The sequence below is a fragment of the Cavia porcellus genome, unplaced genomic scaffold (assembly GCF_034190915.1).
Source record: "Cavia porcellus strain 051 isolate PalLab524CR breed Dunkin Hartley unplaced genomic scaffold, mCavPor4.1 scaffold_8, whole genome shotgun sequence".
Taxonomy (NCBI): domain Eukaryota; kingdom Metazoa; phylum Chordata; class Mammalia; order Rodentia; family Caviidae; genus Cavia; species Cavia porcellus.
The window spans coordinates 45,901,143-45,928,858 of record NW_026947491.1 but is presented as its reverse complement, the minus strand read 5'-3'; the positions used below and the strand labels follow the sequence as shown (position 1 = coordinate 45,928,858).

General features: G+C 47.5%; 1 protein-coding gene across 2 annotated transcripts; it reads right to left on the bottom strand.

The window, feature by feature from the left end:
- Window positions 1–16: 16 nt before the first annotated feature.
- Pde1b (phosphodiesterase 1B) lies at window positions 17–27,716 on the bottom strand. Of its 2 annotated transcripts, XM_003476233.5 has the most exons (16): window positions 27,522–27,716; window positions 27,311–27,433; window positions 11,164–11,277; window positions 9,902–10,084; window positions 9,652–9,718; window positions 9,245–9,361; window positions 6,867–7,007; window positions 6,139–6,239; window positions 5,933–6,058; window positions 5,706–5,807; window positions 4,523–4,643; window positions 4,121–4,202; window positions 3,696–3,804; window positions 2,398–2,528; window positions 1,825–1,944; window positions 17–1,369 (listed from the first exon to the last, which is right to left on the bottom strand). In XM_003476233.5, the coding sequence occupies exons 2-15, from the start codon at window positions 27,418–27,420 to the stop codon at window positions 1,841–1,843; spliced, it is 1,608 nt and encodes a 535-aa protein (XP_003476281.3). In that variant the 5' UTR covers window positions 27,421–27,433; window positions 27,522–27,716; the 3' UTR covers window positions 17–1,369; window positions 1,825–1,840. The 2 variants fall into 2 exon arrangements, with proteins under 2 accessions (XP_003476281.3, XP_013014684.1); XM_013159230.3 differs by lacking the exons at window positions 27,311–27,433; window positions 27,522–27,716 and adding an exon at window positions 15,520–15,679.

Sequence of the window (27,716 nt, the reverse complement as noted above, 5' to 3'; positions counted from 1 at the left end):
CACCAGACACAGCCAGCCCAATCTCCCTTCTTTATTGATCTCTGGCTATAGCAGGGGCCTGGGAGACCAAGGGCAGGAGTCACATGCGTCTCTGCCCCACTGGGGTGGGGTGGGCAGGACAAGTTCAGGGGGCTATGGGTATGAACTTCACAAGAACAGGGCTCACTGTACAGATGCATGGTTGGTATTTACAAGAGAGGAAGGGGCAGTTACCTGGACTCTGGCCTTTCAAGGGCAAGGTAGGAGCAAGGAGGAGCCTGAGAGGAAGGGGCACCAAGCTTGGCTAGGCTTTCTCCAGAAGTCCCAATCGCAGAGCCCTGCACCCCTCCCCTGCCTGCCTTCTACCAGCCACTGTCCCAGGGAGTCTCTTGTACCTGCAGCTGAGCCAGTTCTGGGAGGGGGAAGGGACAGGAAAGAACCCTCTCTTTTAGCAAAACAGGATAGAAATTGTACCTTACCCTCCCCATATACCAGAGACCCAGACCTGGCTGGACTTTCCCGCCTGTGCTCATAAAATGCATCCTGAAGGTTTTTGCTGGGGAGACCTCAAAGCACTTACAGACATTGGTCGAATGGGAGCCTCGCCTAGCTCCAGGGGAGAAGAAAGAGGCAACAGGCTGAGACAGCTAGGGCAGGTGACAAGCCCCAGGAGCACAGACCAGCCCCAAGTTCTCTAGGACCCCAGGAAAGGCCCCCCTTGGACCTGATCCCAATGGCTCCTCTCTTCCCCCAGTCACCATTTCAGCATGGGAGAGAGAAAAGATGGCAGGGAGTCAGGCTGGAGGTGGGGCCGAAGCAGTGCAAATCAGGTAATGGGGATACTCACCCCCACCCTATTCTAGAAAGGAACCATGCCCTGAGGGAACCCCCTCCCCTCTCTACATGTAGGGCTTTAAAAACCCCAGCTTTCTACCCATTTCCAGCCCTTCCCAGGGGAGGAAAAAGGGAACCCAGACCTGCCAGCTAAGATCTGGGGTGGGGGGCTGAGGGAACCCCCAAAATGTATTGCTTAGAAACTTGGAGGCAAAAAGGATAGGGGAGGACACAGGGGGCTGGCATCTCTGACCCTCCCCCTTAACCCTGGGAAGCCTCAGAAAGCTCCCCTCTCCCAGGCAGCCATCAGGCCAGGAGGGGTGTCCACAGACAGGGAAGTGGGCACAGTGACCATTGGGAGCCTGAAGTTTCCTGGTCTTGCTGTCAGGAAATTGAAGTGCGCCCCAATGGGTGTCAGTGGGGAGGGGCCCTTCCCTCAACCCCGTGTTCTCTGGCTTTTGGCCTTCGGGTGGGTTGTCTCTTCATGGAGCAGGTGGGGGAGCCAGTCCCAATGGATGGTGCTAATGACATCAGATACTTCAGACTCAGGGAGGACCTGGGGAAAAAGAGAGAAGCTCAAAGCTCTGGTCTCTGCTGTCATCTCCAGCCTGGCCTATCTTCTCCAAGTCCTGCCAGGTCCCTACTCAGTCCCGTATATAGTTGTAAAGAATGCCCCTCAGAAAGAAGCATGCCAGGCAACGGCACAAGCAGGGCTGAGGTGGAAGCCACACTCACCTGGTCCCCCGAGCCTTGTGCCCTGCTTGTGTGCACTTTCCCCACCCTCACAAGGCCTAGGAAGGTGCCATCTTGCCTGCTGCTATCGCTTCTTGCAGGGTCTATGAGACCAAGAGGGAAAAAGATTTCCCTGCTTCCCACCCACACCCTATCTCAGATCTTTGCCTTCACATCCTACAGTTTACTGCCTGGACAGAAAGCAGGAGAGACCCTCACATCTGCAGCCAGAGACGGCCATGTTGACACAGCCCACTCTCCTGGCCATGACCTGCTCACCTGGGCCGGCCCCGGGCTAGTCCAGATTCCCATTCTGGTTGTGTTCATCTTCCGCAGGGGAGGGTGGGGCCTCTTCTTCACAGGGGGACAGCTCATCAATAGACATCTGGTTGGTGATGCCTGCAGAGGAGACAAGGAAGCTGAGATCAGACCAAGGTGTGTCTTCCCCAGAACCAAAGAGTGTATGAAGAACAGCAGGGGATTCTCATCTATTGCCCTTCCAAGCCAAGCTCCATTCCACCCACCCCTGCTGGAAGAGCCTCTCTGACCCTGCAAGAACTAACAACCCTCACCCCCAAGGACGGGGAGCCAGAACCACCAGTTTATCCAACCACACCATAGACAGACCACAGTGGCTGCCTATGCTGTCCCTATGCTCTATCCAGCCCCCATTCTGGAGCAGCCCAGCTTATTGAGTTAGTCAGCATTTCTTGTGACCTAACTTTAATCTAAGTGACTCCATTCCCAACACGAAGAGTCAAAGAGTTGCCCCAGGTTTTAAGAAAAAAGGAACCAGCTACTGTTCAAGTAGCCACCCCCTCAAGGTCCACAGGCCCCCCTAATAGCACCCACCACTCGCAGCCCGTTCTTTCCATTTCTGTTTGTTCTCCTGAATGTACTTGGTCCAGGTAGAGCGGAAGCTGACCACATCAGGGTTGGGGTCCCCCACATCCACATCTAGAGAAGGCTGGCGCCACTGGAAGCTAGAAACAGGACCCCCATTCCAAAGGTGAGACCCAGTTCGCTCCAGAACTGCCTTCATAGCCCTCAGTGTGGAGGCCATAGGAGGTCAAAACATTTAGCAAGCCAAGCGCTTTCATTTTGCAGCTACTAGATAGTCCACCAATCCCTGTCCCTCTTTCCTCCTGTTCCACCCTCCCTCACCACACCTTCTCTTCTGGTAGAAGGAAAATAAAAACTATATCTGAAAGGCAGTAAGACAACTAAAGTGGCCAAGCGTGATGACATATGCCTTTAATCCCAGCACTCTGGCAGGCTGAAATAGGAGGATTGCCAACTCGAGCTCAGCCTGAGCAACTCAGTGAAATCTAAAAATAAAAAATTTTTAAATAAAAATTCTGAAAAGGAACTAGGGATGGAGCTTCATGTAAAGGTACACTGAAAAGGAAGGAAGGAAAGGATGTGTCTACTGTGTTATAATGGGAAGAGTTTTTTGGATTGTTTTTGTAGTGCTAGGGTTTGAACCCAGGGCCTTGTATATGCAAGGAAAGGACACTACCTTGAGCTACACCCCCAGCCCAAAGTTGTTTTTCTGAAGTTAGTCTTGTGTATGTGCATACATATGTGCATGTGTGTGTGTTTTGATTTTTGTTTTATTTTGTTGTACTGGGGACTGAACCTCTGGCAACTCTACCACTGAGCTACATCTCCATCCATTTTTGTTTTGTGTTTTGTTTTGTTTTGGTTTTGTTTTGTTTTGTTTTGTTTTTGGTACCAAGGATTGAACTTACAACCTTGTTCTTGCCAGGCAGGTGCTTATGCCACTGAGCTAAATCCTCCACCCTTCCCCATCTATTTTTTTTTTTTTTTTTTTTTTTTTTTTTTTTTTTTTGAGACAGGGTCACACTGAATTGTCCAGGACTGAAACCTATGATCCTTCTGCCTCAGTGCTAAGATTACAGGCGTACACCACCGTGCCTGTAAAATGTGGTGGGGATCATGGAGCAGTCCTGCCCTTCTGGTCCCATCCTTCCACTCTGACTGTGACAAACAGCAGAGGGGCACCCAAGTTTGGAGCAGCCTGCCTCCCACCACCCTGCCACAGCTGCACCTCTTCTGGGAACCTATCCTCTCTGTGAGTCTACCATCCCTCTCTGGAACTAGGACACCCGGCTCCTCTGCCACCTTACCTGGGCTGGTTCTTGGTCTTGGAGTCCTCATCCGCCAGGGGCTGGACGCTCTTCTCTGCCACATCAGTCAGCACAGAGAATGTGGGCTCCACAATGAAGTCAATGAAACCTGCAGAGGAGATGTCTTATGTGGGAGAGGGACTGGATGAGGAGAGTGCTAGCATAGCCATGCCCCTGGCTGCAGATGGAATGCATGGAAAGTAACCTGTGCTGCAACCTTCTCAATGGGGACAGACTTTAGGACAATGTGTCTGTACGCCCAGAGACCCCGGCCTCCCAATGCCTGATCTCACACCCTGCCACAGCAGGCTGCCTCTGCAGGAAAAGTTCTGTGGGTCAGAGTCAGGAGAAGTCCTGGCCCAGGCCCAGACCGGGCAGCATCCTTTCCCCTTCCCATTCCTCTCCTCCCTGTAGTGGACACTCACCAATCTGGGACTGGGCCACCAGAGTGGAAGTGCGGTCACAGAGTGGAGAAAAGGGCAGGCCAAGCTCTGCCTCCTTGTCACCCTGCAGAGAGAAGACACCTCAGACCCACCGACCAGTGGGCTGCTGTGCGCCTTTGACCAGGAGATGAGTAATGATGCTGTGTGAGCCATGGTTAAGCTTTGAGGATAAAGTGGGTTTTTTAATATTTTTTGTCTTTTGTTTGTTTTATGTTTTTTGTTTGCATAGGGGATTGGTTGGTTATGGCACTGGGGAGCCTGGGGTCAGGTCAGAATCAAAAGGTAGATGACTAAAACTCTGGAGTAGGGGCAGAGGGGAACTTGAAGAGCAAAAGGGGCAAGAAGGCTCCCATGGGCAGGGGGTGGACAAAGATGCCACACTACCTGGCGGAAGAATTCCTCCATGAGGGCCTTCGTCCAGCGGCTATGGACCGACCACTGCTTTGTTGGGTGGCTGATGTCAGCAGCATGGAGCAAGAGTGACAGGGCCTTGGACTTGTCAATCCTGGTTGGGGCAGGAAACTGATCTTTTAGGAGAAGGAAACCTGAGCCAGCCTCTAACCTTGCATCACACGCCCTCTCTCAGACCCACATACATGGAACTGCATCCTTCCACATAACCTCAAACGCCCTCCCGGGACACAGACAGAGACACACACTTGGACACACAGACACATACATGCACATGTAGGTAGCATAGGTGGCAACACAGGTTACCACAGCTGAGAACCCAGGCTCTGAGAATCAGAGGGCACAGGTTTGAATCCTCAGCATAGCTACCATAGGTCGCTTAAAATACCCGTTTCATTTTCTTACGCCCTAAATCAGAAATAACAACTCTTAACACACAATGAGTTGTTCTGAAATTAAATGATATATAACAAAATAAGTATTGAGAAGAGTGGCACATAATAAGGGCTTACTAGATTAAAATGACAATACTGATTATACTGATTATAATGATAATCATTACTGTTATGCCCCCAACAACGCCCTGCCATGGCACTGCACATACAGACACCATACACAGAGATTGACACACACCTTCAGGTTACACACAATCATAGCCCATTCGCTCTTATACACATTTATGTACTCCATCTACTTCTAAGAGGCCTTAGATATAATTATGGCATTTGTTCTGTATTTGTTCTGTCCTTTTTTTTTTTTAACCTCACATGACTCGCCAACAACCCTATTAGAGTAGGAACTATTGGAAGCAGTTGTGGAAGGAGGCATATCATTTTCACTGTGCCATAGATAAGGACACTGAAGTCTGGAAGAGCTGAATGAATTTCCCAACATTCCAGAGTAAGCCTGTCCTAAAGTTGCAATGAAAGAAACCCCATATCAGAGTCTAAGCCCACAGGGCCCCCCAGCCAACCAGCTGCCCAGACTGTACATAACCCAAGGCCACATTCACATACACCACACCACTTCCACAGGGGTATACTCAGAGAGACCCCCGGAGCCTGCAGTCTCCACACTCAGGTAAAATCCTGACAACCAACTACCCCGTACATCCCTCTCTCTGGCCTGGCCCCAGCCACACCCCACCATATGCCACCTCTCTAGCTGCTGCAAGGCTGTCTTCATGGACTTCACTTGCTGGAAATGGCAGGACATGTCTGTGGCCAATACCATCTCAATGACCAATGCCCGCAGCTCTCTGAATGGACAGAAAAAGAGAAGCGTTTGGCACTTGCAGCACTGCTGGACAGGGAGCACAGGAGGTGGAAGAAAGGGCTGTGATAAAGGGTCTCTCAAGGATGCTGAGCTCTGGCTTCTGCTCACACAAACTCATCCTTAGTGAGGTTGATGAAAATGTTCATCTCATCATCCTGCATCATCCGGAAAACAGAGCTAATGTGGTGATTTTCCAGCACAGAACGGTCGTTGTACAGGATGGCACATTCTGACCTGCAAAATCAAAGGTCATCAGATCCAGCTCCCTGACAGGGGCCCTCCCCCACCTCCAGCTGGCCTCTCCTGCCCCTCACTTGGTCTGGATGTGGAAGCTGTTGGTAGTGCCTGTGTGCTCATAGTCATGGATGGCTGCAGCAAAGATGATGGCCAAGACCTCAATCTCCGACAGGCAGTGCTGGGGGAAAAAGATAGGATAAGCGAAGGCAGACTCCCTGCCAGCCACTCCCTGAAGACCTCCCCACACCAGCTAGACCACTTAGCCCATCTTCCATTCTTCAAGGCCGGCTCTTGGGTGAATGCAGCCAGGATCTCAGCTTCCAGAATGTCAAGGGACCAACCTGCATCATACTCACTACGTCCCTGCACATGTCCCCAACACTATTCATGCAGTTCATCACACCCTGAGAATTCTCTAGGATAAGCAAATACAATTTGACTCTGTAAAGGCTTTCAGATGCCGAAGAAGAACCAGAGTGAGAAACATGGAACTGGACACTGGGCATGATAGAGCACACCTGGAATCCTGCAGGGCTCAAGCAAAAGGATCGAAAACTCAAGCCCACGTGCAACTCAGTGACTTAGCAAGATCCTGTCTTAAATTTTTTTTAAAAAAAGAGCTGCTAATGTAGCTTAATGCAAGAACCTTGTGTTCAGTCCCCAGTAAAGAAGGAAAGTGGGGGATGGAGTGCACAAGGGAGAGAAGGGAAAAAATTTTTTTAAATGGAACTGAGACCATAACCTAGACTTTCCAGTTCTGAAGCTGTGAACAGTGAATCATATGAGTTGTCCCAGGGGCACCTACCACCATCCCTGTGCGGAGCAGGAAGCAATGGACTGTCTGGGTAACATCAGCTGCGTGGATCTGGTTGTGGTAAGGATTCTTATACTTCCCATAGCCTGTCTCCAAAGCCTCCAGTAATGACATCAAAAAAACAGTGGGAATCTGCAGTGGGCAAAAGAAAATCAAACTATACTGAGGATCTGCAAGAATGGAAGCAAAGAGCCAAGATCAGCAATCCCATTGTCCTGTAGGAGGCAGCACCACACAGGGAGAGAGGACGGGCTCTGCACAGGTGACTCTGGGCTCACATCCCAGCTCTGCCAGCTGCTGGCTGTGTGACCTTGTGCAAGTCACATGCCTTGCTTCACCTCCGATACTTACTTGTAGAATGAAGATTATAACACCTACCTGGAAATTAATGAGATAAGTACAAGACACTTAGCAAGTAGTCTCCAAAGAGTAGCTATAGTTATTGTTTCCCTGAAGATTTTTTTTTTTTTTTTTTTTTTGGTCTTTTTCCTTTTTATCGGTACCGGGGATCGAACTCATGATCGAACTCATGACTGCCTGCTTGCAAGGCAGGTACTTATGACGCTGAGCTAAACCTCCAGCCCCCTGAAGATTGTTAAGGAAAGGAAATAAAGCTTCCCTCCTCCTACCTTCCAACCACTCCACTGCATCCCCAAATCCAAAACCAGAGAGAAGGGCAAAGGGTGCAGAGAGAGGCCCCTTCCAGCAGAAGTAGGTCACTCGCTCCTCTGAGAAACCTTTCCTGCCTACCTCCCCTCCACATACACAGACACCTGTACCGCCGCACACACACACACACACACACACACACACAGAAGCCAGAGCTCTATCTAGCCTCTCTGGATTCTGTCCATCTATAGATGTTGCTTGAGTTTCTGTAAGTCTTTCAAAAGGCTCCAGGCTCCCAGAGGGCAGGGGTGGTGTCAACTGTCCCTGGACTCCTGAGACTGGAAAAGGACTGAGGACTTGGGAAAGCCTCTGTAAGAATGAGCTATAGAGTAACAGAGACATAGAAGACGTGCCACCAATCAGACCCTATCTTCCCCCCATCCCTACCCCTGGAGGGCTGTGCCCCAAATTCAGGGATTTTACAGGACTGTTTCCATGGCAACTGCCCTTGCTTTTGCGTTGCCATGGTGTCCCTGGGGGAAGGAAAGGGAAAGGGTGGAGCAGGGAGGGGCTGGGTGCCCAGGAGAGAATGTAGAGCTGAAGAAGGGTAAGTCTGGCTGGAAAGCCACAAGCAACTCCCCTCTCTGACTGCCTGGGAGCCAGCCCAGGGCAGCTACACCTGGATCTGCCTAACCCAAACCTTCCTGAGAAGTAAGAAGGCAGTGTTTGGGAGAAGCTGGCATTTAGAGTACTCTTAAGAACCAGCGTGGACACCAGTATGGGAAGAAGACTCTGCTAGTCTCTGCCCTAGGGAGAGCAGTATTGGGAGGAAGACAACAAAACAGCAAAAGGACTGGCCTCAGAAACTCACTGAAGAAAATCTCAGCAGAGCACCTCAGGAAAGTTTTGGAAACTCTGGAATAGTTGGGAAAGGAGGTGGTCAAACATCAAAGAAAGGCTCACACAGATGAACAGTCTGTCACAGTGAAGCAATGACTTTCCAGCACCCAGCTGGGAGAGAGCCCTTCACCTAACTGCCTTCCTCCATGGCCACTCAGAACATGTTTCCCTCACCTCTAATGTCCAGCCTAAGTGCCAACCAAGTAACCCACGGCAACTCTTAAACCCCTTCCTCCTCACTTCTAAATATAGTTTTTCTATGTGGAAGTGTTTTTTCCTGGCCTTTATTCCCTCCCAAAAGAGATTCCCTCCTAGTGCAGGTTCTAGAGAAGCCTTGCATCCCACAGTACTCTTCCTGGACAGCCAAGCTAAAGAGCACATGGAACGCATCCACTCTCCGCTGCACACAGCCCCACCCCAGCCCTGCCAAGAGCAGGGTCACAGGCAAGGGAGTGACCAGTTCTGTCTCCCTTTCTAGTGTTAGGAATTAAGTGGAGACTCTCGTCCCAAAGGGCACTTGCTGACAGCATCCGGACTCTAGGCCTCCAGAGTCCCCAGAGAGGAGCTGAAAGGGAGAGTGAACTAAGACCAGCAGTAGCAAACAAGTCGGGTCAGGGGAGTCAAAGGGGAGGAACAGAATCTCAAGCTAAACATGTTGGGACCAGAATCCTTCTTTAATCAATAAGGTCAGAGGCTGGAACTGCAGCAAGTGCCAGGAAGACTGAGTTGGGATAGACTTAGGGAGGCTTTTGATGCCAAGACTGACTGATCCATGGAATCTACATGTTGTGACTGTTTTAGAACAGAAATGAGAGAAATGAGGACTCCTTCCTGGAGGCAGAGGTGGGATGCTGTCCAACCTTGAATCGGCTGATGAGGTTATGTCGAGTCAGCAACTCAAAAACAATGGTCTTCAGGGCATGGTCATCTGCTGCCCGGTTCAAGGAAAAGACATCAAAGCACCAGAGATCCAGGTTCTGTGGAGAAACAATGAAGTTAGATTTCAAGAAGGACTTTCCAATGATTACAGAAATTGGGAAGCAGGACAACAAAGAGGTGGTGAAGTAGGCCTCTTTCTGCCCAAATGTCTCTCAGTATGGGAAAGATAAGAAGACGGGTTTTCCCACAGAGTGGGCAAAGCTGTTCTGAGGAACACAAGAACACAGTTAAAAGGAAGGTAAAAATCACACCACAAACAGCGTCTGGAAGTCCCCGGTGGCTATTCCAACTCCAAATTTCACCTCTTTTCCAAAAACCCAAGCATCACCTTCAGACAGTTGTGGACTGCAGTGGAATAGGTGGGGCCGACAGAGGTATACGTTCTCCGGAACATCCTAAGAGAGAAGAATGCAAAGAAGCCAGGTGTAAAGTCCTGGGTAGCAGGGTCTGGAGCAACAGGGAGCAAACAGAGCAACAAAGACGCACTGCAGACATGTGGGATCATGAAAGACCAGCACGCCAGCGAAAGAGGGAGCACAGCAAAAAGAAAAGGGAGGCTGAATGCACGCAAACCTCACCGTTCCACAAAGATCCCGGCCTGCACAGCATGCACGATGCTTCGGAACTTGGGCTTCTCCTCTGCTCGGCGGCCTTTGGCTCGAGTTTGCTGGGTGAAAGTGGAGGCCAGCCAGTCCCGCACCTCTGAAGGCACGGCATCTGATCGCAGCTCCTGGAGCTCATCCTCTGTGTCCAAGATTTGCCTGAGGTCCAGAAGGGGAGTCACAAGGGAAAGACAGCGAGTGCTCCCACACCGTAGAGGCCCTGTTCCCAGCCACACCACACTTACCTAGTGACTCTCAAGCCAGCTCTAGGTCTCAGGTTCTCCCTCTCCTTTCTCTTGCTCTTTCTTTGTATTTCTGTATTACTATCTAACGATTCCAATGATGACATAGCTCACTTATATGAAGCAATAAGCACCCTGACTATGAAAGTGTTCACGAAAGCAAAGGAGTATCGTTTGCTGTGGATGCTACAGAGCAGTCCAATAGAAATAATTATTTCTATTAAACCACACACATGAAATTTTAAATTTTCTAGTAGCGGGGGCTGGGGATCTAGCTCAGTGGCATAAGTGCCTGCCTTGCAAGCAGGCAGTCGTGAGTTCGATCCCCGGTACCGATAAAAAGAAAAAAGACAAAAAAAAAAATAAAAAAAATAAATTTTCTAGTAGCTACATTCAGAAAGATAAAAAAAGGTTTAAAAATGTGAAACTTGTTTTACGATAAATTTTATTTAAACTAATACCTTCAAAATATTATTTCAATGCAAATCTATATAAAGATATTAATGCATATTTTACATTCCACTTTCTAAGACTTGGGAATCCACCATGTAATCTACTTACACATTTTAATTCATCCTCACCACATTTCCAGCGCTCAGCGGTGCTATGTAATTGGTGGCTCTCATACTGAGCAGCACAGAGGTATTCCACACATGAAGGGCGAAGACTAGATGAGCCTGAAACTGTCTTCCCATCTTTCCTTTTCTCCCTCCCTCCCTCTCATTTTCTGGTGCCAGGGGCTGAAACTGGCATCCCATAAATACTAGGAAAGTGCTCTCCCACTGAGCTATGCCCCTTTTTGTTACCAGTGTTTGTCTCTCCCTCTGCGTCCCTGCCTCTTCTTCTCTTTATCTCCGCTACTAGCTCTGTGTGTCCCTCCATCTCTATCTTCTTGACTGTCTTTTTCACTCACCCTCACCTCCGCTTTCCATCTTACTTCCCCACCCTGAACACTGCACCCGTCTGATACTTCTTCTTGGGTTTGGTCTTCCTCACCGTGTCTCATCGATGTAGACGGCCTCCAGCAGGGAAGCTGTGTACTCCAGGTTTTTCTTCAGCTCCTCAATGTTTACCTCTCCATTCTCCAACTGCTTCACCATGTAGCGCAGCCTGCAGGGTGTAAGATGTCCTGCTTAGACACTGCTACCTCATCATAGAACCTTCTTATAGGGTACATTTTATAGCAACACCTTCTGCCTGCCACAAATTGTTAATAATTCTAAAATTAATGATAACACCAGGTAATGTTTTTCATCCTGGGCCATGACCACTGCCAGTATTAAATATATCTACTCCCAAACTTTAATTTCAGACTTCTTTGACTCTGTCTCCACCCCTCCAGCCAGTATTTTCTACAAACTCTTGTTTAAACTGCCTGTCTGGGCTGAGCAGAATTAGGCAGATACAATTCCCTGGGATGATGCTTTTGGGATGATTTCTTTCATATATGAATAACTAAGAGCTGAAATTTCTCATTTCCCCTAGAAAAGAGGGCTTTGGAGAGTAATCAAAATATCCCCAGGATTCTTTCATTGTCTCTTGGTCAAGACAAGGAAGAAAGGAACATGTACGCAGCCCCTCTGTCCCTAGCAAGGATGGCAAACAGCACAGAACAAAGACCCATCTGAACGATTTGCCTGGCCTCACTCCACACAGGCAGAGCTAATGGATTATGATTCCAGAATCTGTCAACCAGGACAAAGCTGGGTTAACCCCTGTCTCCCCAGTCAGGTGTCTAAGAGAATCATAAACAGATAATTATGCCCACCCTGGCCCAGCCAAAGCATCTCCCATGGAAAAAGTGATCTGGTAGAGCCAGGGACCTCACTGACTAGATGCTTTGTTGAAAGGGATGATCCCCTTGTGATTGGCCCTCATGAATTCTGAGGCCAATGACCAGCTGAGAGGCTCCTCACAAGTCTGGCAAGTCCAGCCCAGGCAGTAACAAAGCAAACAAGGCTCCCTAGCTTTAGATGGTGGCTTTAAAGAAAGAAATTAAACATTCCTTCCTCTCTTTAGCCCTGCCCCACTCCATCTAAAACAACACTAGAGTGAAATGGTAACCATTGCAATTCCCACTAAGAGGGGCTTCAAAACACCCAAGGTCACCTTATGAGTCAGAAAGAAGAGCATGAGTCAGGGACCAGAGGCTGAAATTAGCATCAATTTCCAGGGATTGGGACAGGGAGCAAGGACAATAACATTCCTGAACAGAAGCAGCTTTAGAATCCTGGGGTCCCAGCAGCTTTGAAACAGGGAAGCCCGAAATAGCCAGCCCAGGAAGTAATCACTGGCCACTCTCACTTCAAGGCCCAGCAGTCCTGGCCAACATGTCTGAAAGCAAATGAGGCAGAAGGGAAAGGTAAAAATGGGAGGGTAAGGAGTCCGACAGGGCACCGCAGCCTCTGCCGGTGGGCTATCTTCAAATCTCACTTCCAGCCTCCCCGCTGCACTGTTTCCAAGTGGAAACAGCGGGTTGCTTAATGAGAGGGAGAGCAGGTTTACCAAGCTCAGCCCCAGCTCCACTTGCAGTAGGGAGGAGGACAGAGGGAGGGAGACTAGACATCACAAAAGGCTTTTCCTGCTAAATGAGCTAGAAAGGGGCTGCCAGCCAGTACCTTCCAGAATACACTAGAGATCACAGAACAAAGGGGTATACTCTGCTTCTGGGACCAAGGCACAAGCCAGGGCTTCCCTCTTCTACAGCAGTCATTCCTAAGGACCAGAGTCCTGGAAGATAGGGACACACAACCCAAAAAGGAAGGCCTTTACTTCTGTCTGTGGTTTTCTCTGACCCTAATTTCCACCCCTACCTTAACCTCCTACTTAAATCAACCCTTTACAACCAAAAACTCTGTCCCCAGGGGTCAAGGTCGACCACAGTTCTCCCAATTTCTTTCTAGATCCATCACTTGAAACACAAATCCAGCACTGGCTCCCAAGTGAACAGCCACACCCACGGGTCCCTATTTGCATACATTTGCATAATCTCTAACCATGCTGCCAGCTCTACATTTTAAAAAGTGTTTTCTCCTACATTATCTCATTTTATCCTCACAATGGGCCTGTGAGGGAGGGATGTAGAGAAAGAAATGCTAACTCCATTTCCAATGCAAAACTCAGCTACAGAGGCACTTTCAGCAAAGTGTACAGAGCAGCGAAATCTAGAAGACTGGAACCGTAAATTCAAAGCTATCAATTTCTGCTGTGAGCCCTTGGGCAAGTCACTAAGTCTTAGTAAGTATTTATTAAAATGTGGCCTGGAGACTCCCAAAATCAGAACTGCCTTTGGGACATGTTAAACATTAGATTCTAGTCCTCCCTGGACCAGGATTTCTGAGAAGATGCTCCAGGGAGATGGTAATCTTAAACAACCCAGATGATTCTAATGCATTCTAATGCAGAGTTTGAGGGCTTTTAGAGTGTCAATCTCCTTGTCTATGAAATGATGAAGATGATAATAAACCATTCTCAAAAGGCTATTAAGAGAATTAAATGAAATAATATATGCCAAAGGCCTGACACATGCAAAAGGTCTCCATAAATCTGATTTGAATAGGAAAGTGACTAGCATTATACTGACCTAACCCAGCTCACACCATGCTCCCTTCAAACCCACCAAGCACCTGCCTATTCTAGCATTCTAAATCCACCTGGAGAAGACAAAGCCTTCTAATGAAAGAGATAAAAGAATTATGATGATTAGGATCTCCCCTATACAATTTGATTCTTCCATAACCTTACAAAGGTGGCTAAATAACTTGTCAAACGTCAAATGATTTGTCAGTCTTATCAATCTCAGTCAGCTTGGTCAGGCCTACAGCTCACACTAATGGGATCCACCTATATTGCCACACAATGAAGTTGTCAGAGCAGGACTATTCTAATCATGTGGACAGGGGCAGAAAGCATTCCTCCAGCTCCTTCAGCCTCAGCCAGTCCAACCTTGAGAGATGATAAGCCCCTGGACAACTGACCTAACTGCTGGTACCTTGGCGTCCATACACAGAGCAGTAGTGTATGCTCAGTGAGCACTCATCAATTAAGAAACAGGAAAATGGGGCAGATTCCTCAGGTGGGAGTCCATCTCCCAGAGCTTGCAACTGACACTCCCAAGCCACAACTTCTGGGACACCAATAGTGCCCCTGGAAGAAGAATGAAATCATAGATTGACTTGGAAAACATCACTCCTTCCACTTAAACTCCAAGCTCCTCTTTCTCTTGCTTCTAGATCTCATCCAGGAGCTCTTGTATAGCTTCTGCTGACATCTGAAACAAACATCTGGATGCTAGAAGGCTAGAAGGATAAAGAGGAAAGGGAAGATTAAAGAATAAATTTGACGAAGTCCAAGAACAGAAGCCTGACTCAAGCAGTTGAAAGGACACAGATGCTGAACTGCACCCTCCTAACGTCAAATAAACACATACACAATACTTGCTGGCTAGCTGGGCCTCTTATTTCAAAACCCAGTTAGGATCTCCTCAATCTCAGCCACAGCCCACACCTCACTGTTCTACAGAAAGGCTTTCTCCTACCCATATCAGTTTGAATGCAGTCCTCTAGCTCAGCCCTCAGAGCACCAACCAGAGAGGGATGGCCCTTTTCCTGTAGAAGAGCACAGTATCATCCTCAGCCAGCCCCATGGAAAACTGGAACCTTCTCCCAACACTGCTTCTATTTCCATCCTTTACCACTGCCTGATCACTGCCACCTCCTTCTCCTTTACCTTCAGTCCTCAAGCGATTGGAAAAGCCCCAGATCTCCACTCCTGAAAAGCCCAAGGCTCTCCTAGCTTTAGAAGCCACTTGGAAGAAAGGTCTATCACTAACACCACAGAAAGCCCAGTTTTCCCAGCCCCCCCCCCCCAGCTCATTTCTCCACACCACCTCATGGCTGATGTTCTGGAGGTTTCCAAAGTCTCTCACCACTACTTTCAGCACCCATCCTCTAAAAAAGATGAGTGTAAGTAGGGTATTTAGGCTAAAACAACCCCAGGCCAAGGGAGCTTGGCATAAGAAGAATTCTATTTCTAGTTTGAGTTCTTAAGAAAGATAAAGAAATTTCAAAGGGATGTAAAATTCTAAAGATGCTGGAGATCAGGAAGGAGAGAAAGAGGGGAACCTCTGCTAAGTTACCTACCATAGTCAAGAGAAAGTGACAAAAAGAAATGGAAACAGAAGGAGAATAAGGTAAAGGCAAGGTGGGTGGAGTAAAAAGTGCACAGGCACACACATGTGCACACACCACAGGGGGGACAGTCAAGTCCTGATCCCTCCCCTCCACTAAACTTCAATTGGTGGATCCATCCATGAGCACTCTTCCTCCCCTCTTCTCACCTCCTATCACCTACCTGAGAATGGGGCCCTGCAGATGGCTCCTCTGAACAGGAACAGGATTGGCCATGAGAACCAAAGATTTCCACTCCAGAGAATCAAAACACCGGGACCTAGGGACCTGGGGCAAGGGAAACAACTCCCTCTTGAGCCCCCAGCTTCCTCCTACAAATCCCAGAACTCAACATCTGACCAGAAAGCACTTTGGGGAGGAGAATTTTGAAGGAGCCTGGCTAAAGTAGGAGAAAGGAGTGATGAGGCAGAGACCCAGCCTACAGGAATCTGGTGAGAGGCCTCAGGAAAAGTTTCACATCTGAATCAGACTGAAAACAAGAATCTGTTGTCAGAAGAATCCCAGAAAGGACAGAAATAGCATAGGCCAGCCCCTTGTTCTGAGGAGGTGGGGCTCCTCTTTGGGAACAAGAGGTTAGCGGGAAGCTTTAGGACACTGGGACCAGCAACCATTCTGAATCTGTCAAGGAGAAGTCTGGCTTGGGGGCGGGGCGAGGGGGGGGGATGGCCAAAGCCCTCCCCCACCACCAGGGGCTGAGAAGATTTGCATCCTTCTTGGTTTTTCTCTGAATCCATTCTTCAAAATGATCTTTAACCTTCCTGAAAGAATGGAAGGGAAACAGGGGACCAACTTCCCGGAGATCTAGAAACCGCAGGGGAGGGGCTTGCTAAAGCTAGGAGCCAGGAAGTGCTCTACAGGGAGGCAAGGGCCCTCACACCCAAACAGTGAATAAAAGTCCGGGAAACTTGTTCATAAAGACCAAGAAGCTGCGCAAAATACTGCAACATTCCCAGCCCTAGGTTTCTCATCTGGAGACTGATGGGAAACTGCTTGAACCAAAGGTCAATCCAGCCAAGAGACCCATAAGTGGTGGGATGGCCCAGAAGGGGGCCCAGGAACTCAGAGACCAGGATTTCTTCCTCTCTCTCTCTCTCTCTGTCTCTCTGTCTCTCTGTCTCTCTCTGCCTTTCTTTCTCTCTCTCTCTCTCTCTCTCTCTCTCTCTCTCTCTCTCTCTCTCGGGTTAGGGAAAAAAGAAGCTGGCTTCTGCAAGATAAAGAACGTGCGCACACAGAACCAGCCGCCTCCTGATTGGCTGTGAGATGACATCACCAATGCAAGTACACTGGGGCTACGATTGGTCATCTGAGGCGTAGGGCGGGGCTAAAAACACAGGGTGAAACCTAAGGCATCAGCGAGAGTTCTGGGCGCCTGTAGTTCTCTTATTCTACGTTAGGGTAGTGGGTGGTGTGGAAATGAGGAGAAGGGCCCAGGGGGATGAGCACAGCAGAAAAAAGGGGAAAAAAGAAACAGGCCAAGAGTTTGGATTTCATGATGGGAAGTCTTTCTCCTCAAAAGCAGAGAAAAATTAAAATATGTTGTCAAAATACCTAAACCTTGAAGGATTTTAAACAACTGAAGTTTAGGGACCTGCTTTTTCTCATATCTGCTAGCACTGGGAGAAGTGCAAGTGGGCTTCAACAGCAGTGAGAATTTGGAGGTCAAAGACCTCTGAGTTGTTTTCTACTAAACTGGTAGCTATGAGTCAGGGCTGTTGCAGCCTGTGGAAGGAAACCCACTCACTCTGTGCCCTAACCCTCCAGCCTCTGCACAGCACCAGACGCTGACTGACCCAATGTCAGAGAGGCAGAACTGCCAGCCAGAGTATGAGAGCCTAGTCATTTGGCCTGTTGTTTGGACATGCTGCCCAAAGGAGCAGGACTGAGAGTGGGTCAGGTGGAAGCCAGCTGCACACAACCTGGAACATCAACAATGGCCAGGCCAGGCCAGCTCCCCTCCTTCCCTCGGCCCCTCACTCTAGGCCCTGCTACTCTGGCCTCAACCTTGCTACTGGAAGGCAGCAACTTTTTCTTCAATTAGAAACATTTGGCGAGGATATCTAATCCATTCTCTCTGCTGTCCTGTCCAATTAAGTTGGTTGGAAAATGACTGCCTTCTGGGGTCCTTGCCCCACATACACAGGCTATATCACTCATTCTAGCCTCTTACTATTAACGAACGCATCTTAATAGGATGGAATATTGGTCAGCCGCCATACCTTCCCGGGGAAAACATTTCACACACTTACACATATATGCACACTTCACACACTGCCTGAGTCTGAGAGCAGAACTTAGATATGAAGGCTCCAGCAAAGAGTACAGTAAAAATTTTCCTTAACGTTGTTTAAAAACAGAAGTCCTTAAATGTTGTTTAAAAATAGAAGCCAAATAATGCCTCCCTCCCCTGCCCATGCCCAGGTTTTCCCACTCCGTACTCAGGAATAGGTTCTGGGACAAGGAACGAAAGATGGGAGACTGCCTCTGCTCAGAGGAGATCAGAGGAGCAGCAACAGGGGCAGGGGACATGTGTCAGAGAAGGGATTAACTGGTTGATCTCAAGACTCCAAAATCCCAGAAATTAAAATTACCAAATTCTAAATCCTATAAAGAGGATATCAGTTAAAATCAGGAGAATTCTACCTAAATGTTCTCATGACATGTGACCTTGGGCAAGTCACTCTGAGCTCTAGTTTCCTTGACTAAAGGAGGTAAAAAAAAATTTTCACAAAGACGATGAGATATTGTATGAGAGCACTTTGGGAACTGTAAAATAATACATGAATGCAAAGAATTATCATTTAATCCCATCCTTTAGTTAGCTCAGTAAATATCTATTGAAAGTCCTCCACAAACAAAGCACCATATGCCAACCCTTGTAGGCAGAATTCATTTCTTTATCCAAGCCACAAATAGTACCTGGACTACTGGAAGAAAAGCTCCAGTCTCCCTGCCACCACCATTGAAGATGTCTAGGGCTTCTCTCTGGTTTCAGATTCTACAGGGGCCAGGGAGGCCAGGAATTATGCGGAGCATGGCTCCAGAAACCAAAAACCACCAGCCCTCTACCTCACCCAAGCATTTCTGTTCCCCTCATGCCCCTGGCTCCCCATTGCTTTATGAGCAGCCCCAGTTCTGGCAGCTGGCTGGGCAGAGCCGCGGGGGTGGCTCCGGAGATAAAAATAGCCCCCCTGGTGGCAGAGCTGGGGTGCCATCCTGTGAGGTGGCAGGCCTCAGGTTGACATGGTAGCAGTGGTGAGAGATCTCTAAGGCCCTGGACAAAGGAAGTGGGAAATAATGAGGGAAGAACAAAACCAAGATTGTGCAGGGAGGTAAGGGAGGAGGCAAGACTTACTGAGAAGGAAGGGAATTAAAGGGATTTGGAAGGTGCTACAGGATGGAGTCAGGGAAAATACTGAGGAAGGAGGTATAAAAGGGGAGACTGTTTTCTCCCTGCCGTCTGAAAGCAGCTCCCCCTCTGCCTTCTAACCAGAAACTGTTTCCAACAGGTGTTCCTAGCAACAGCCCAGCACAGTGCAGATCACATGAGGAAGGAAGTAAGCTAAACAGTGTAAGCCTGAGCCCAAACTAATAATGACCCTGGTGTCCCAGCTCTCAGCCCACCACCCCCACACACACACACACACAAACAAATCACCTCCCTCTGCCTCAGACTTCAGCCCTCAGGCAGGGAGGAATTGAGAAGAGTAGGCAAGGAAGTCAGAGGACAGCAGGTGGGAGAGGAGACTCTCAGGACACAGTGCAAAGAACTCTGTCTCCAGTTCACTAATCCATCCTTCTCTCCTTTCCTATGTTATTTAATTCTGCTCATTTATCACCTCCTCATGGACCACTCCACTGGCCTTCCAAACCAAATCCCATACATGTTCCCAGCAGATGCCCTGCTTCTAGCATGCCTAGCAGATGCTAAAGGCAGCCTGGGATGGGAAAGTTAATTGGAAACTTGGTAAGGGATAATCACATATATAGTGGAGTAGCAACTAGACCTATAGATTAGCAGAATCTGAATCTGGTTCCAGCACTGTCTCCATCATACCAACTATCTGAGGGAATCGGTTTCCTTCTCTGTAACCCCTTATGCCTCTCAGGTTTAGGATCTAGGGTGGAAGCACTAGGGGAATAGGCTGCCTGGGGCCTTGATTCCTAGATTCCAAGAGTTCATCCTTTCTGACTAGCTTACTGATTTTCCCAAGTCAGCGCTAACCTGTCTTAGAAGAGGGCTGCTTTCTTCTTTAATAAGAGAAAGATAGGGGCTGGGGATTTAGCTCAGCAGCATAAGCACCTGCCTTGCAAGCAGGCAGTCGTGAGTTCGATCCCTGGTACCCTTAAAAAGGAAAAAGACAAAAAAAAAAAAAAAGAGAAAGATCACATTCTAACCTCCAAGAATTTCCCAGGAAGTTCTCCTGTATATCTACCTCCAATCCATTTTGCTGTAATCAAAACAACAGCTAACTTTGTTGGCACTTAAAAGGAGAACAGTAGGAATAAAGACATTGTTTGGGTGAGATTACTGCAGTTTGATTTATAATGTATTTTTCAGGTTGGAATTTCTAAAGCTCCTGCTTGGTAAAGAGTTAGTTAGAGTTTAGGAGCTCAGCAACACAGTTGGCATATATGCCTAATCAGCCCAGGCTCCAAGAAGTTTCGAAACAAGGTAGACATAGAAAACTCAGGAGACGGTGCCAAGCTAGATGTGCAGGAGCTGATAAACGGGAGCAGGAAACCAAGGACAAGAGAAACTTCCTTCCCTTCTTCTTGTCTTCCTTTCTTCCTTTGTCTCCAGGTCCTGCCTGCATTCCCCATCCCAGCAAGCCAAGATCCTTTCCTAACCTAAATGGTGCCAATACCAGCTGGCAGCCTAATCACCCCACTGCAGCCTCCACAATAATTTGCAAATCTGACTCCTGGTTGCAACTGTAGAATCAAATGCCCTCAGAGGTTGACTTTAGCCAACATCATCCTCTGAACTGCTCCCTTTCTGACTCTTTTTCCCAGGCCTCTCCCTGGACATACCATGGCCTTTTTCCCACCAATCCTGCTCCTCTAACCAAAACCCCAGTGCAACTTCTTCAGTGGATTTCTGCCAGATCTAGAATGGTAAAGCAGAATGTTAACCTGCTGTTTGCTTCATTTCCAGATGAAGCTAAGCTCCACAAATGTGGCTGGAGCTGAGGGGACAGGAGCAGCTGCAGGACTTGGGGATATGAGGGCAGAGGGCAAGCACTGGCACTGGGGAGAACCTTGAACTGAATGGATAACAGCTCAGGATTCTCCTTTTCCCTTCTCAGCAGCCCTTCTTCCCTCCTCAGGCCCCATCACTGGCCCCTCCTAAGATCCTCTCCCAGATCACTTGGGCCATCTGGTCTTTCTCCCTTAGCAGGGAGTCTCATTATCTAGTCACTTACAGTCTCCCCAGCTGTCTCACCTCCACCCTACCTGCTGCCTTGGTTTTGACCCTCTTTCTCTGCTGCTATCCTGAAGAGAGTTGGAAAATAGCTACCCAACTTCCATAACTGAGAAAAATCAGCCCCTTGAGATTCAAAGCCAATTACTCAGCTTCCTCCCTGGAGGATATAAGAGGATGAGGTCACTAAGAAGGCCAAAGAAAGGCCTTGCAGAAAACAGGAGTTGAGGTTGGACTCCTAAGAAGGCCCCAAAGGGTCCCTGCAGCAAACTTGTCCCACACATCACCACAGCAACACCTGACACTGAAGGCAAGAATGAGAGGTCTCATAAGTCAAAGGAAATCCAGAGGGGAAGAGCCAAGGAAGAAGACCAAATGGATCCTAGCAAAGAAAACCGGAGAAAGATAAAGACAAAAGAGGAAAGGGCAGGGGAGAGGATGCAGCAGCAATTAAGGAAGAAGAAAGGAAACAGTACAGTGGAGACAGAGACAAAGCCAATGATTTGTCTTGAAAGCAGGCAAATCTCTGTCCAAGGTTACTTCTTCCTACCAGCCCAAGGGTGAACAGTAAGAGGCCAGAAAAAAAAAAAAAGCTGGGCGTGGTGCACTCCAGTAATCCCAGCAGTTGGGAGGCTGAGGCAGGAGATTGTTTGCAAGACCAGCTTGGGCTACAAAGTGAACCTAAGGACAGCCTGAATTGCACTTTGGGTTTTTTTTTTGTTGTTTGTTTGTTTGTTTGTTTGTTTGTTTGTTTTATCCATACTGGGGATCGAACTCATGACCGCATGCTTACATGTAAGGCAGGCACTTATGCCGCTGAGCTAAATCCCCAGCCCCCTGAATTGCACTTTGAAATCCTGTTTCAAAAAGACCAAAAAATAAAAGAGGAACACTTGAGCAAAGTGCATGGATTCCAGGAATGCACTGGACATAGGGCAAGTAGAAAAGGTCTGGAGATATCCAGGCTTTGATCTGACCGAATCTCTCACCCACCTGCCACTTCATCCCCAATCTCCTTTACCTTCTTCTGGGCAAAAGTGACAAACGCAACCTCACATGTGGAATGTTCTGTGTCCTTTTCTACCCCACCTACTAAGGCTCACTGCCATTAAGTGCTAACAGACTTTTGAAGAGTGCTTAAAATAGGGTGTGGCATACCTGATAACAATAATCCTCGGGCCTAGGGACTAGGATGAAGGCCAAAGAAGAAATCCGTAATGCTCACAGAACCCACTCATGTGGAGGCTTCCCACCCTCACCATGCCTTGGAATTACAATTAGTCTGTTTACTTCGTTTGACCACTGGCACAAAATGATAAAGAATCTTTCTCCTTTGACTTTAGGAGTCAATATCCTTCATTGATAGCCTAGTGTCTTATTCCCTAAACTCAGACCCCTGCCCTCACACCTTTCAGATAAACATTCATCAAGGCTCTTTTAAATCATGTCCCAAACACTGAAAGTTGAACATATTAGGTAATGATTCCTGCCTCTTGAATCTTTCTCTTTCTCCCTCATTGCAGTCAAGTCAACCATTCATTCTCATTTTCCTCTTCTTTGTAAAGCATGCTCTTCCATGCTGACAGATCTCTTTCTAGATTTCAACATTTAAAAGCCCCTTCATATGGATGATGTCAAAGAAAGAACTGAGAAGCTGAGACTGTATGACTTCAAGATCCATAGCTAGTAATCAGCAGAGTGAGAATATGAACTCAAACTCCAGTCTCCACTCTGCTCTCTGTTCTTCCCTGACATCACACTGCCTCCAGGATTCCCGCCAGTCTCTTACTCTGACCAGAACGTGTGGCGGTCTTCCTCTAGTCCAAATTTGATTCCCCCTATCTCTGTACCTCTTTTTTCACCTTACTAAAGGAATTGGCTACCCTTACTATTCCAGAGATACTACACAATCTTCTGTCAAGCAAAACTCATCAAGAAAATAAAGACAAGAAACTCTCATAGGACAGGGGGTATAAAACAGATTCCCTGTGCCATGGTTGGAGATGAAGGTTGGAAATGAAGCTGATCCATAGAGGACAGCATCAAAAAACATTCCTCCAAGACCTGGGAGATATAGTTTTTTTCTTCCCTCCAGGGGTCTAAGGAGCCACAGCTTATCCTGAAATCTTCACAGCAGCTCCCCAGTTACATACAGAGAAAAGAGGAAGGCAAAATGATTTTCAAAACTGGTAAGAGCCACACCAGATCATCCCATGGGGTACACACAAAATGAGGACAAAAGGTAGGATAAATCAATGTGGCACCCAGTCCTATCTCTCAGCTTCTCTTCCTGCTTTCTGGATTTCCCCCAGGATTATCAAAAAAGTTGAAGGTATCATAAATATATACTTAAGATCACACATCTGTATTACCTCATTACCTACATACAAAGGTCATCTCATTCATACCTAGGACAATTTCAGGTATTAAGGTGAGTGCATACCTTCTCAATGCATTTGTTATTACACATGCCATTTATAAACTTAACAACAAAAATATAACCATCATGGAGCTTTCCTTCCGGCACGTACATCAACCTGCATCCAGACACGTACATATACATGTCAGACATTCACAATTTCATCCTGACATATCTTGTTCACACAATTGAAATACCATAGTTTTTATATCCTCTCTATAACTGCTCCAATTCTAGGCTCTGTCGCTAGGTCCCCAAACCCCACACCTTTTAAGCGTCACCCACTCAAAAAACATCATCTCCCTTTCTTCCCCCTCCATTTTCTATGCCCTCCCTTTCTGCACAGAGGTACATACGCACCACAGAATCAGAGACTGAACTAGGCTCCATGACACAGATATATACATTAATTCATTTGTTCATCCCTTTTTTAAAAACAGTATTATTTAGAACCTGTTATGTTCAAGGTACCATTCTGATGAAAGAAAATGAGAAAATAAATAATCCTAAATTGGATCCTTTCCTCAAAGCTCAGCTGTAATGACCTTGAACCACAGTACACGACATTGAGTCTAAATGTTAGGAGTTCTTAGCGTGAACCAAGTAGGGAGAGAAGAAAAAGGAACTATATCTACACTGTCCCAAAAGAAAGCAGTGCTATTTGTAAAATACAAAAATTTAAAAGAAATTGAAGCAGAGAAATGAGAGTGATGCTTGTACTATCTTGGAAGACAAACTTCTATCTGTGCATTTCCTGTATATGTAACAGCCTAATGGCAGAAACCCAGCATGATAGAATTTTGCCAATTATAGCAAAGTGAGATAAAGGATGTTTCCCCTACTCTCCACACCACTGAATAGAGTCAAACCAGATTCCAAGCATGGAACAGAGGCCAGTCCATTTTGTCCACCTGTGTAATACCAGCATCCAGCACAGCACCTGGGCCCACAGAAGGCATTCAGATCATTGCTCATGACCAAATGAACCGAGGTAGCAAACCAATCTCTCTTTCCTCATGATTTTTCTTGATTTTTTTTTTTTTTTTTTTTTTTTGGTCTTTTTCCTATTTATCGGTACCAGGGATAGAACTCACGACTGCCTGCTTGCAAGGCAGGCGCTTATGCCGCTGAGCTAAATCCCCAGCCCCCGATTTTTCTTGATTTACAAGAGACACAGGAAACTCTGTCTACCTCTATCTGACCCTCCCCCACAATCTCCAAAGCCCTCTGGTCTCAGAAAGCTGGACAGCCAAATCAAATCCTTCATCTTGGGAATACAGATGCTGAACATCAGCATCTCCAGATCAACTTTCTTAGCCTGTCTCATGCCTTGGAGTTTGTAAGACAGCGAAGCTAAATTTTTCCAGGTAGCCACAGGTGAAATCTCATAGACTGTACTCTAGTTTCTGAATTTATCCTTAACAGAGTCCTAGTTTGGGAAACAGAAATCCTGTATGTTATTCCAAAAAAGAAATTGCCTTGCATAGTTATATTCGGAGGTGGGGTGGCAGTCTTTTATCCAGAGGCAAAAGCACCACAACTGGCTCCTTGAAGAGAGTCTAAATGGTCTAGATCAGAAATTAAAAGGGGAAGGAGAGAATGTGTGTTGAGCAGGGGAATCAAGATAGATATATAGACAGATAGATCTATAGATATTTTATCTGTCTTCATTTCCATTTACTACTCAGTCACCCAGATAATCATGTCTACTCCTATTTCCAGACCAAACAACCTTCTCCTACCTAGCCCAGGAAGAAGAGGAAGGCTCTATTTCCATATAAGAAAATTCCTCCTTTCTCACCTCTTTAGAAACCACCTGAGAGAATTAGGGAACTTCTCCTATCCAGCAAAAATCCTAAATCCTTTCATTTCCCTTCATCTGATTACCAAAGTCTCCCAATATTGAAACAAGGACAAATCAAGAGAGTCATAAACTTGGGATCTATCTTGACATCAAGATCTTTCTCTGCTTGGAGAAAATAATAGAATCTATTCTGGTGATTAATAATCAGAAAATACTACTTTTCTAGGTTAATTAGTACATGTAGCTTTAAAGACCAGATCACTGGAGTGAAGACCAGAACAAGCAATAAGATTAGTGATCCTTGCCCACGATATAAGGTCAACTGAGCTTAGGCACTCTGTAGAAACAGCTGCCTCTACTCCCTTCTGCCCCAGGTCTTGATACCTTCTAAGGACCCTCTTCCCTCACTCTTGAGCACTTCTTACACTAAAGGAAGAAACAGCAATTCATTTTCAGGAACAACTTTTAGTTTAAAAGATGTGGGAGGTGGGGATGGGGATTTAGCTCAGTGCAGACAGTCGTGAGTTCGATCCCTGGTACCAATAAAAACGAAAAAGACCAAAAAAAAAAAAAAAAAAAAAGATGTGGGAGGTAATGAAACTGGTAAAAACTACTCTTCTACAGGGTTCTGCTACCTGGAATCAAGGCAAGGGAAGGGAATATACGATGAGCCACTACTATAAAAAAGACATCCCAAGACACCTTGAATTCTCCCATTCGTTGGTCCTTTCTTTGCCTGTCAATCATTTTCTTACCTCCTCTCCTCAGCTCAGTCACCATTAATAGAGCATCATTTTCTATCAAGAATCACTCAATGTTCCTCCCAACAAAAATCAGTTCAATCTGGTTTCCATTTCTTCATTCTACAACTCATTCCAAGGCTGCACTTCATAGAGCCTGGCAAACTGGATTGGCCAGCAGAAAGGAGGGGATCTGGGGAGCACATTTGGATCCCAAGCCTTGTGGTGCACCATGCCTCTGTTCTCCCTAAGGTAAGCATATAAATCAGACCCACCTGTCCAACATAAAGGTGTCATCAGTACAGGTAAAGTATTTTTAAAAATCACAATACCCTTCTCTCCATCTCCTATCCCCCTTCTCTCTTTATGGGGAGAGAAGCTTCAGCACTCATGACTGAGGATACTGGGGAGGAATGGAGGTTCAGGGGCTATGTTTACTGTTTCCACACTAAACATCCATGCTGTCTTATCAGAGCCTCTTCCCTGAGGCTCTAGGCAGTCATCTCATGGAGAGAGGCATCTTCCCTCGTTCATGATTCCCTTGTTCATGTTCCCTTGTTCGTGATTAAGAATCAACGGATATTATCGATGGCAGTTGATTGGGAGGTAAATCCTCTCCTCCTCCAAGAAGTAGAAAGAAAAGTTGCTTTCCTCTCTAAAGATTAGTGTATGGAACAACTGAGTTCCTCCTTTTCCTATTTATTCCTCCCCATGTCCCCAGGTCTTGAAACAGTAAGATGTCTAAATGTGCTTGAAGATTCTGGTAGCTCCTATATAAACAAAAAGCTTTGATCAAGCCAGTTACATTACCTTACTCCTGTCAATCAGTCTTTCTTCCCTACTACCCACTCTTACAGTTTCCAGGTGGGGCTCCACCCCCCCTCCTCCAGATTCCAGGTGTGCCATTAATATGCAGAGTGAGTTTCCAGGCCCCTGGAGAGATAAGTGGCTTAAGTGTGGGGTACCCCCCCCAACCCCTATGCAGGATTCAAGAGGCAGAAACTACCGACTCTAACCAAGATACATCTAACCCACAGGTTGGTACAATTATCCCCATGCACTAAATCTGCAGCTAGCTATGTGTAATCAGTCTACACACCTCTGTGACCCACAGAGACTTGTGCACACGTATGTGATATCTCACATCTGCACAACCCTGCACAGGGATACGTGTGAGTCAACCTGGCACCGGTCTGCAGCCCTGCCACACCGCACATACTGTGCCACTTCTCTGCTCTGCGTGTCACCCGCGGGTCCAGAGGCACAAGCAAATCATTAGCTTTGCAACTCCTAACCCAGCTCCAGCCAACCGGCTTGCTCCGCACATGTCTTGAACATGTGGCCTGGACACGCGTGTCACAGCCGTGTTTCCTCGCACCTGCCAACGTGCCAGGACAATTTACCAGCCTGGCTCCAGCTATTCACCATCACCACCATTATGCGCGCGCGCACACACCACACACACACACACACACACACACACACACACACACACACACACGCTCCCATCTCCCTGAGGTCTTCCCACCCCCCACCACCCCCCACCCCGTTTCCCGGCCTGGGACTCACAGAGACCGAAGCTTAATCCACATTTTCTTGCTAGGGGCTGACTTCAGCTCCAGTGGTGACGGACAATCCGATTCTAGCATCTCTGAAGCGTTGCGGGGGGACAGCTCCATGCTCAGCCACCGTCTAGGAAACAGAGGAAGGAGACAGGATCTCGGCTCAGTTTCAGCCCTCTTCAGAGAGACCCTTGCCCCCCATCTCTATCCGCTCCCACCTGCGGCTGGCGTGGACCAGCCAGGCCGGTGTCTCTAGTCTCGGCCCAAGCTGGCAGAGCTTGCAGTTCCTGCGGCTTCTTGTCTCCCGCTGCCCAGCAGATCTCGGGGCTCCTGGTCCGAGCTCTCCGCGCCGCCGCCGCCGCGCGCTACCAGCGCCGCCTCCTCGCCGCTCTCCTCCTCCACGGGCCGGCCCC

What these genes read in the sequence shown, in the direction of transcription:
- Pde1b (XM_003476233.5), bottom strand. Translation starts at nt 27,420, where the DNA reads ATGGAGCTGTCCCCCCGCAACGCTTCAGAGATGCTAGAATCGGATTGT. An exon ending in ACCTCATCAGCCGATTCAAG is followed by an intron (nt 7,008 to 9,244) that starts GTTGGACAGCAT and finishes TGCCCACTGCAG; the next exon opens with ATTCCCACTGTTTTTTTGAT. An exon ending in CTCACTAAGGATGAGTTTGT is followed by an intron (nt 5,808 to 5,932) that starts GTGAGCAGAAGC and finishes CTGTCCATTCAG; the next exon opens with AGAGCTGCGGGCATTGGTCA.